The sequence below is a fragment of the Portunus trituberculatus genome, chromosome 48 (assembly GCF_017591435.1).
Source record: "Portunus trituberculatus isolate SZX2019 chromosome 48, ASM1759143v1, whole genome shotgun sequence".
In the NCBI taxonomy this organism is placed as follows: domain Eukaryota; kingdom Metazoa; phylum Arthropoda; class Malacostraca; order Decapoda; family Portunidae; genus Portunus; species Portunus trituberculatus.
Genome location: NC_059302.1, coordinates 20,855,389 through 20,866,163, shown reverse-complemented (window position 1 = coordinate 20,866,163; position 10,775 = coordinate 20,855,389). Strand labels below are relative to the sequence as shown.

Genomic DNA, 10,775 nt, shown 5'->3' with positions numbered 1-10,775 from the left:
TCAGTTCCCATTCCCTTTCAAACCTTTCATTCTGCTCACTAATCATTTCCTTAAAGTCATCTTTCTCCTTTACTACTCTATCCATTTTCTCCTCCAACCGTCTCTTGTATTTTTCAACCTCCACTCTCAAGTGTGCATTCTCATCCACCAATCGTTTTTCATTTTCCTCCAGTCTCTTAACTCTTTCCTTCAAAGCCTTGCGGAATTCTCTATCCTGCTCCTCCTCACTCCTCTGAACTTTTAATTCCTTCACTAACTCCTCAAATCTCTTTTCCAACATTACCAATCTACCTTGCAATGTTGCCCCTGTTGAAGCTGGACTCATGCTTTGACTGGCCACTTTCGGCTTTGCTCCCTGGGCCTCATCAACATATTTTGAATTTGGTAATTTATTTCTTACCGGTCTATCCATTTTTTCTTACTCTTCCTGGGAGCATGTGGGTGTGTGGTCACTGGGGGCCAGGCCTGGTAGTTACGTGTGTGGTTGGATGCGTTGGCGGCTGCTATGGCTGGCTTTTGTGGGTTCCCGCTCTGTCGTTTGGAGTGTGGAGGTTCTCCCACCTCCGATCACTCCCATGTACACGTCACCAGGCTACGTTCACTCTATACACTCGTTCACTCGCTTTGGTCGCCCCTCAATAGCAATAACTATTCTCACTCAAGCACATTGCTTAGCGTGTGGAGTGTTATTTAGATGCCATTCATGGGCAGGAGGCACGTCCGCTCTCCACGGAGCGCGGAGAGTGTGTGTGTGTGTGTATGTGTGTCACCTTCCTAATTATAAATAGTTATCGCACATGTACAATATACATATATCTCTATGATATAACTCAAGTTGGATACAAGGGAGCTAGAACGGGGTCACAGGTAGATGAAGTAAATATGTACTGTACTAGAGTACATTATGGATAGTGTGTGTGTGTGTGTGTGTGTGAGGAAGGAACTCAAAGCGATTATTCAAATCGTGGCGCTGTTTGTTTATCGAGGCGTTAGTTTGCGGTTCACTCAATGGATGGCGCTGTTATCCACTATTCTAGCGGTATCTGGCATCTTTACTGGCGACACGAATTTCTTATGGTGAATGGCAATCTTTCCAGTCTTGTTTTATCTATAGTCTTTGACGTTACCCTACGGAACGAGCTCAGAGCTCATTATTTCCGATCTTCGGATAGGCCTGAGACCAGGCACACACCACACACCGGGACAACAAGGTCACAACTCCTCGATTTACATCCCGTACCTACTCACTGCTAGGTGAACAGGGGCTACACGTGAAAGGAGACACACCCAAAATATCTCCACCCGGCCGGAGAATCGAACCCCGGTCCTCTGGCTTGTGAAGCCAGCGCTCTAACCATTGAGCTACCGGGTGTGTGTGTGTGTGTGTGTGTGTGTGTGTGTGTGTGTGTGTGTATTCCCAAAGTAGAGGCCATCACTACTCCGCAGTGTCTCGCTAGAACTGAACTGCACCTTGAGGTGGCCTAAATATAGTGGGTGACACTTAAGCGACCAGCGGTTAGTTTAGGTTAGGCGGCTGTCACTGGTGGTGGTGTTCAGGCATGCGAACAGACCGCTTTAACTTGCATGAATAGTGTACTCACCATTCACACCCGCTGTTAAACTGTGGGTGATATCTCTGCTACATATTATTATATTGATATTTCTATATCATATAAGAAGGGAAAGCTGGCTATAAAAGGGCAACTTAAAGAATGAAACAAAAAAAAAGGCCCACTTTGTTGTTAGTCCCCTTATAATATTATGGTCTTATAAGTCGTAGGCGTCAGTTTGGACTTTGAATTATTGTTTGCTTGTTAGTGGCCTTGTGACCTTGTTGCTGCAACAAAGATAAATAGTTGACTTTTTAAATTGATTTACATGTTTTCTAATATTATGTCGGGTGATAGTTGACATATGGCAACGCTAATTAAAGGGAACTTCACTGTGGAGAGAGAGAGAGAGTGTGTGTGTTTGTGGGGAGGGGGCTCACCAATATCCATATTTAGAAAAAAAAATCAAATTGAGTATCTGCTATTTGAAGCAAGAAAAAAAATAATTATGAAAAATCAGAAGAAAAACTCGAAAATCAAGAAGAAAAGAAGACAAACTATAGGAAAAAGGGGAGAGCCGTTGAACAGGCAAATTTTCCCTACAACCACTACAGAACAACATGAGCATGTAATCCAGCAGCGCGCCAGAAATTTTAAGATAAGTGGAAGGACCAAAACACAACACTGAAGGAAAGGAGGACCTATCAAGCGATAAAAAACAGAAGAGGTCACAACAACAATAAGGTGACGGCAGAAAGGTGGAGGAGGCGTGGAACAGTGGGGCGCACCAAACAGTAGTGGTGGTGGATGGTGAAGTGCAGCAGCTGAGCATGGAGGACATTTTTAGTGTGAAGAACATTGGTTGGATGAGCGAGGAACCCATCAATCTCAAGTCCTTCTATGAAAAATATTCAGGAATTGTCACCTCCGTACTGGATGGCAAGAAGGTAAGGGGCCTAACCTTGCCTAATTACCTAACCTAACCTGTCACTGCCCCTTACCTTCTTGACATCCAGAGTACAACTACTTCACTGCTCCCCCTCCCCCTTGGTCACTCACTATACCAGAATGTAACTATACATATTCTCACGGTCTAGATCACACTTCTATGAGCATTTCTAGCCCCATTTTACGCTATAGGAAATTAAAAAATAACTTCTGGACCGAATTTCTAAGATTTACCTCAATTTTAGCTCTGCATTCTTCCTCAGTAGTCAGTCAGAGGGTACTGAGTGTGTTCGTGTGTTTGTTATTAATATTGCGGTGGCGTTGTAGCAGTCTGTCAGTCAGGTTAGGTTAGGTTAGGGTTTTTTTTTTTTGGTTTCCCCACCCTAAAACCCTGCTTTCCCAGTAGGTCCCCAAGCTTGTTAGACATAGGGAAAAAGAAATATAAGATAGGGTATATTGGTTGAAACTGCAAATTTACCACCATGCCTTACTTAACCTAACCTAAGTGACACTATCTTAATATACATATCCCTCCAGCTCTCCTCGTTCCTTGGCTCCCTCTTTGCAGCTCTTTCACTCAGCTGATTTAATGTCACATGAAGCCAGGCGATTGGTCAACAAGGGAAAAAGGGAGAAGAGTTAATAAATGGAGGGAATTAAATTGAAACTGGGAAAAGAAAAATGGAGGAAGTGAAAATCTGATAATGAATAAGGGAATAAGAGGAACATGTGTGTTGTTGACCAATCACGTGACTCCATATATGTGACATCACATCAACTGCAAAAGGGGAGCCAGGAAATGAGGAGAGCTGGAGGGACGTGTTAGGTTAGATTACGTAAGGTATTGCTATTGGTTAGTGTCCAAAGGTGGTCTATTGGGGGGTAGGGGCAGTGAAGTAGTTGTATTCTGGATGGCAAGAAGGTAAGGAGCATTGGCACTTGGCAGGTTATGTCAAATTGTGTAAGGTTATTGTCCAAGGCTGGTCTATTGGGGGTGGGGGCAGTGAAGTAGTTGTATTGGTGTTTCAACCAATACATCATGGCTAGTTATAGGCCTTCACAAGGTACATGTCCCAGTCTATGGAGCATTTCGGTAAATATTTACAAGATGTCCTTCGTTTGTCAAATGTAGTCATAGACTTTTAAGGAATGCAAAAATTAGTCTATACTGACATTCCTAAGCAGCTAAACCAAAACAAACTTATTCTAAATTAATCTAACCCTAAAACTAACCTAATCTAAAATAATCTAACGCAACTTTATTCTAAACTAAATATTTTGGCGCAACATGTTGATTTTCAAAGCAATAACAGCCGAACATGCAAAAAGAAACAATATACATGAAGTACAGTGAGTGTAGCTACTACCATAACATGTAGCCATGTCATGTGCTACTAACAAGTAAACATTAACCAAAATTTCTAACCACATTTTACCTAGTCAGAAATTAATAAGTTATCATATGGGCAGGTTTAGGGAAGTGTCCTGAAGATGAAGAGGGTGCAAGTATTGGTTGAAATGGTAAATATATCACATTTTGTAATACCCTAACCTGGATTGCCTGAAAGGTAAATAAACCAAATCTGATGTATTGTAACATCCTAAGGGCAGGGACTTCCCCTCTCCTCCTGGATCCCTCATGGGGTAAACATATTGATTTCTGACAAGGTAAATTCATCTTGGAAATGCTCCAAACAGAGAAATGTATGTCCTGCAAAAGTCTTTGTAGTTACATAAGCTGTATGGGTTGAAACCACAATGAAATAAAGTTCTGTGTCAACTGGCCAATACGGTAGTCCAAGGTGAACTGTGATCTTTCAATATTTTATAAAAATTATTGTAATAGAATATCTTTTCAGTAGTTTAGGAGAAGAATAATTGGTTTGAAATCCTGTTTTAAGAATTACTTTAAACTGATGACAGAACTATACTACTGTATCCACATAATTAGGTTATTTTTAATACAAATTTGAATTGTATGGTATTTGAATTTATCATACTGTATTTTTATGTAAGTCTGTACATTCCTTTCAGCTGAACACAAGAAAAGACATTCGCCAGTTTTTCCCTCCAACGTTATTAGAGGACCAGCAAGACCCATTTGCCATAGAGAGGCTGGAAGCAGCCTGCAGGTCAGGTCACCTTATCTCACTCTAATGAAACCAACCTTTACTGCAATATGTCCCCTATACATACCTTAATATCTTTTCCATCTTTACACAGAGAATGTGTGATTTTATAACCAACATGTTTTCAGAAATATATGTAGTAGAAATATTATTTCTAAAATAAGTTGTAAATAAGGTTGAAATTGATTTGTCTTGGAGCTAAGTTGTGCATGTCAGGTGACCTAAACAACTGATTTTCTCTCTCAGCACTGATTGGCACTGCTCTAGTTGCCATTTTATGACATTTCACCATCAAATAATTCCCCTTCTCTCCTATCTATCCTCTTCATTTTATTCTTTTCCATTCATTTCTACTTCTTTAATTTCTTTTTTCCTTTTCACTATGCCTTGTGCTCCACAGCTTGCTTTACCACAGCTGACAGTGTTGTCTTATCACAGCCCAGACTTGCTGACTGTGAAAAATGAATTGCTGCCACAGGACATCTCGCAGTTCCCAGCAAGCCAAACGGGCCGTGCCTGTAACTGGTATGCAGGTGAGCCTTCTTCTAGAAACGATTGTACATCTAAAATATATAACTTTAACACTTTTACCTACATTACTTAAGATTTGTTGTGTCTAACCAGGGAAGCTTTCAATCATGACATATTTGTGGAACAGTACTATTGTGTTGTGACTGAAAGCCTTACCTGTTTACTCCAGGAGCTGATACAGACAAACTTGCCACACATTATTTCACATTTCCTTCTTGGGCTATTCAAGTACTGGAGATTAAACAAAACGTGTCATTTTTTTTGTAGAATGGTAATGATTATGGTGATGATGTTGCTCTGCCTATCTATTTTTATACCCATCCAGCAATCCTCCCCCCACACAGGGTGCCCCAGGCAATGACCACCCCCTCACCCCTCGTACTCTATATCATTCACAGTCCTGACCATGGTGGAAAGGAATTGTCTCATGGCCAGGTGGACTGCACTCCAGCATGACATTTATGACAATGGCAAATATCATCTTGGCAGGGACATTCCAGGACAAAGTCATTCCTGAGGGAGGTCCAGAGGCACTCCACACTCTGGCAGCACTAACCAAGGAGCACCATCTGAGGGAAACCGTGGAAGACTATGCTGTCTTGCGACACAAGCAGCTCAAATACTCCAAAGTGTTGCGCTTGGTGAGTCACTCAGGGCCACACTTTGCGCTTGGTGAGTCACTGGGCCAATGTTTCCTTACCTAACAGTGACATGCTAATTTATAATCACTTTGTCACAGTGCATCAAGAATTATCTAGTATCTGTATTAACTCCCTTCCCCTCCCCCTTCTCTCTCTCTCTCTCTCTCTCTCTCTCTCTCTCTCTCTCTCTCTCTCTCTCTCTCTCTCTCTCTCTCTCTCTCTCTCTCTCTCTCTCTCTCTCTCTCTCTCTCTCTGTTACTTCCTTTTTCTTTTTTTCTTGGTAGTATTGAGTGAAATTTAGTAAATGTTTTTCAGTCTTTGATATAATAAGTTTGTCACATTGTTCAGGAGTAGGAGCTAACAAGTCTAATCTGACTGCCTTCCAACAGGTAACAGATGAACGTGATGTTCCTGAGCCAACCATCTCTGATAGGGACACTCAGGCCAAGAGTCAGGATGACATTGTGGTCAACGTGAGGATACACAGACCCTTTCATAAGAGGACTTATTGTCGAAAGCAAAGCAAGTGAGTGTGACCATGACTCTGCCTATCATGATCAAGATGTCACCTTGTAATATGTTGTAATTCCAGCATTCCTTTCATACCCCACTTGTGTAGTATTTGATCTCTCAGATCTGTACAGAAATTGATATTTGAAACTACACAGCAAGTTTCTCATATTATTCCAGGAAGACAAAATGAAGGTTTATAAATGTTAAATGTTGTTTGTATCTTCTTTTGACAGTACTTTCCCAAGACACAGTCAAGAGTTGCTGGTTCTTGGATCACAGAAACTGACAGACTTGCGTGACAACATCAACTGTATCAATGACCTTTCAGTTTGTAAAGACATGTCTGCCTCCCCTCAGTTGAGAGACCTGGCTCACCTCCGCAATGCAGCAGTCAGTATTCTCTGTGCCTCATCATTTCTCTGGGATTGGATGCAAAATTTCTCAGGTTTCTCATGAGGCCTGAGGTGATTTGTTTTTCCCACCTTCATCCTTGCATGTTTTTCTTCTGAAAACATATTTAGACACTAAGAATGTAAATAATGCATGTGCAAGTATTTGGTAATTTGTCTGGTCCACTCTGGAATTGCCAGCCAGGTACAAAGATAGATGAACAGGACAACATGCTCTTACTTATTTAAGATTATGTAACAAGTAGCATTGTTTATTTAGCTAGAAAATCAGTGAAAGAAATCATTTTCATCCAAACTAGTCTTCACTAATGTTTTGGATCTTCCTGTGTTTGTGACATAATTGTCACTTGTCCATGACTTACGATATTTTGCACCACATCAGAAGCATAGGCCAAAGAAAGAATGTAGCACTAATATCTTGACTATTTAAGTTCCTCTCATGTTGTTATATAAGATGAATGTATAGCTTGAAAACAGCATGTAAAGATTTGTCTTCAGTCATGAAACCTAATTAACTTATGAAATGATAAACTCAATGTAGTTTTGTGTATCCACAAATATTTATCTTCTCACCTATGATTTATTATTTTCCATCCTTTCATTTTTGTTGTAAAATTTATGAGATCCATTGTTCCATCACAGAGTGAGTTTCCATCTGGATTCTTTTACATCAATGGAGTCTTCTATAGCGACATGAGGAACCCCAAAGCGAAAGATTACAGTGAGGCCATCAAGCTGTGGGCTCAGAAGAAGACAGAGATAGGTACAGCAAACACTCTTTGTACACTCTTAACCCCTTCGCGCCGGATGTTAAAAAAGCCCGCCTGTATGATATACGGGTGGTAGTGCCCGCGCGGGAAACTCGTGCAAGCTTGTCATACTTGTCGTCTTTGTGTATTATGCTGCTATTTTTTAGTCACTATATCGCCTTCGAAGAGGAAAGTGGACACTTCTCTCTTCGGAGAAAGAGAGAGAGAGAGAGAGAGAGAGAGAGAGAGTGACATTTGCTAATATTTTAGACACAAGCGGGACGCATGTAGCTTATCTTTCGAGAGGAAGAGGGGGAGGGAGGGAAGGGAGAGGGAAACAAAGGGAGGAGAGAGAGAGAGAGAGAGATTAGAAAATTTGTTGTTTTTGTATATGTGTTTGTGTGTGTGTGTGTGTGTGTGTGTGTGTGTGTGTGTGTGTGTGTGTGTGTGTGTGTGTGTGTGTGTGTTTTCACGAATGTTACAAGGCGGGACGCATGTAACTTATCTTTTGAGAGGGAGAGGGGGAGGGAGGGAATGGAGAGAGAGAGAGAGAGAGAGATGGGAACAGTCTATGCCATTGGGTAATTTTAGACACAAGGCGGGACGCATGTAGCTTATCTTTAGTGATTGGTGGAGACAAGAATGGTGGGAGGAGCACTAGGATTTCAAGGACAGCTTACGGCATGTGTAGTTGGTATCCAACACACTATACGGGACAACTGAACTGAAGAAAGCTCAGAAAAGAAATATGACGTCTACATAGGCGTCACCGTATTTGCTACTGGGGCTTCATGACGCCCACATAGGCGTCACCGTATTGAAGGGGTTAATTGTGACCATTTGTTTTACCATTTAAACACTTCTGGAAAAACTTTTACCAAACTGTGCCTCATTGAAATTTGATGTTATTTCCATTCAAGCTGATCATATACAAACTGATGCTGTTTTTTTTTTTTTTTTTTTTTTATGAAACACAGCTATGGCTTAGTCTGAAACCTGGCAACTAAGGAATGTTTCTATGATATGCCAGCTGTATGATAGATGAGTCAATATGCATGTGAAATCAATGTGTTTACTTGTGTATGCTTTTGACCCTCTTCACACACACACACACACGTACACACACACACACACACACACACACACACACACACACACACACACACACACACACACACACACACACACACACACAGGTCCAATGACAACAAAGAAGATGGAAGACACTCGTGTGAGGGACTTGGAGTTTCGTCTCGGCTATCCATATGTGTTTGTGCACTTGGGCAACTGTGAGCACATTGTGGTGTTCGTAGATGCACGGTGAGTGTGCACAGAGGTGATCTGCTGCCTTATTGTTTGAATATACAAGTGTCTACTCCAGTGTGTGTCCTTGTTATGAAAAGCCATGAAGTGTGTGTAGGCTATTTAATTTGGCAAGACTAGGCAATTAAATGCCCAGGTGGAGTTTGACTGCCCTTCACCATTTCATCTTTGTTTTGAATTAGACAGTTTTAAATGTGGCCTCAATTGTAAATTTCATGTATGATGATTAGTTCCTTATTCTTGTCATTCTTTGAATCTTTTTTATCAAAAACTATTATTTTCCATTTTCCTCCTCTCACTTTTTCTAATCTCACCACACCTTGTCATTCATCCACCTTGTATGGTACAGGCTGAAACACAAGCAAGATGTTCAGGATCCAAACCGTTATCCAATCAACTGGGGCCAACCCATCAAACTGGCCACCAAGTGCTCCCTCTGCTCCCTCAACTTGGCAAAGTGAGTTACTATAAAGAAAAAGTTTTCTAGCATGTATTATTGAGTTTTTATTTTCTCCAAGAAATGGCAGCAGCAGGGAGACCTTCACTAGACTTCACTTTGCACCCTCTTTTATACTGAATTCCTACTTTCATCTTTTGTGTCCCAATAGCTTAGTTTCTTTTGCTTCCGAATTGCTACTTTATACATTTGGTAAAATTTGTAGGCTCAGTAAGTTTTACTTCCAAGAATGCAAGCTGTGGAACTGAGTTTTGTTAGAGAACCACATGGTGACAAGCTGAAGGGCCAAGGCCAATAAAAGGTGGTCTGCGACTTGTGGTACGAGCACTTGTGCAGCCATTTTAAATTATAGAGCAATACATTGAGTGAGAAACATGATGAGGTAGTATAGCCACATTAATATTATGAAGGGTAAAGAAATTGTACAATACTGGGTGAAGTTGGAGGATGCTAGTAGGAGAGGAAAGTCCCCTGGAAGTGCCTGTGTGAGAGACAACAGTAGAGGCCAAGGACTTGAACATGCAGGGGATACGGGAGAGAGGCTTTTTTGTCATGGCTAGCCTTTTGAAGGATATTCCTGGAGAGAGCAGGACACCAGAGAGATAAATGGATAGAATGTTAGATTTTTTAAGGCTCAAGCCCTGAATTCCAGTTCCACATTTACTCAAATGAAAAGGAAATGAGGGATTACTGTAACACAGTAGTACTCACCTCCACAGTGTTGATGGCTGCCAGTTTTTGAAAGTTAATCAATATTGCAGGGAAATGCACTTTATAAAATTTTGTAATATATGTCATTATTGTCTATATATTATAATGTATAAACTTGTAATCTTGTGCCATGATCTCTAATTAGGACCATCTGTATTTTGTTAGGAATCTATTTACTTGGAAAAGGCCCAGTATTGCAGTAACCTTGTTCTACAAGTCCACAGTTACACTCTACAGTTTTGAACATAACATAATGTAATCATGAAGGCTGGTGATGACTGACAGAATGACCATTTCACCTTTTAATTTCTGTATAAAGACAAGTCATACTCCCTGGCAAACAATTATTTTTATTTTTCTCATGAGTATGTTCATTCTTATTAGCCATACTGCCACTCCTTAGACATGCTTGTGTTTTACCAATGTCTCATTCATCCCTTGCAGCTGGATAGTCAAGGGTGACCCAAGGCTGCCTCAGGAAAACTGTCTCCTGTGCGACCGCTGCCTCAAGACTTTCTGCTATGACAAATATGGGAAGAAAGTGCACTCACTCAAGGTCTACCCTTATATGGATGAGTTCCTGCAGAAACAGAAAAATTTCACTGCCTGAAAACTTATTGTTTTTCATGCCACAAGTACACTGAAAAGATGTTATGCTTGTTTAGATTGTTTTTATGAATAGGACAAACAAACCCAATTATCTTGGTTGTGAAGCAAATAACAAATTAATGATTAAGTTTAAAAATAAAATGGATATATTTCTATATTCAGTTTCATAATTTCTACAATCATAGTCATAATCATAAGGTTATC

At 40.7% G+C, this 10,775-nt stretch overlaps 1 protein-coding gene across 1 annotated transcript; it reads left to right on the top strand.

The window, feature by feature from the left end:
- The first annotated feature begins 1,401 nt into the window (after nt 1-1,401).
- Nucleotides 1,402-10,726, top strand: LOC123498580 (snRNA-activating protein complex subunit 3-like). Its single transcript, XM_045245834.1, has 10 exons — nt 1,402-2,497; nt 4,533-4,630; nt 5,066-5,160; nt 5,648-5,799; nt 6,189-6,325; nt 6,546-6,702; nt 7,365-7,485; nt 8,668-8,791; nt 9,144-9,251; nt 10,407-10,726. The coding sequence occupies exons 1-10, from the start codon at nt 2,381-2,383 to the stop codon at nt 10,570-10,572; spliced, it is 1,275 nt and encodes a 424-aa protein (XP_045101769.1). The 5' UTR covers nt 1,402-2,380; the 3' UTR covers nt 10,573-10,726.
- The last annotated feature ends 49 nt before the right edge of the window (nt 10,727-10,775 follow it).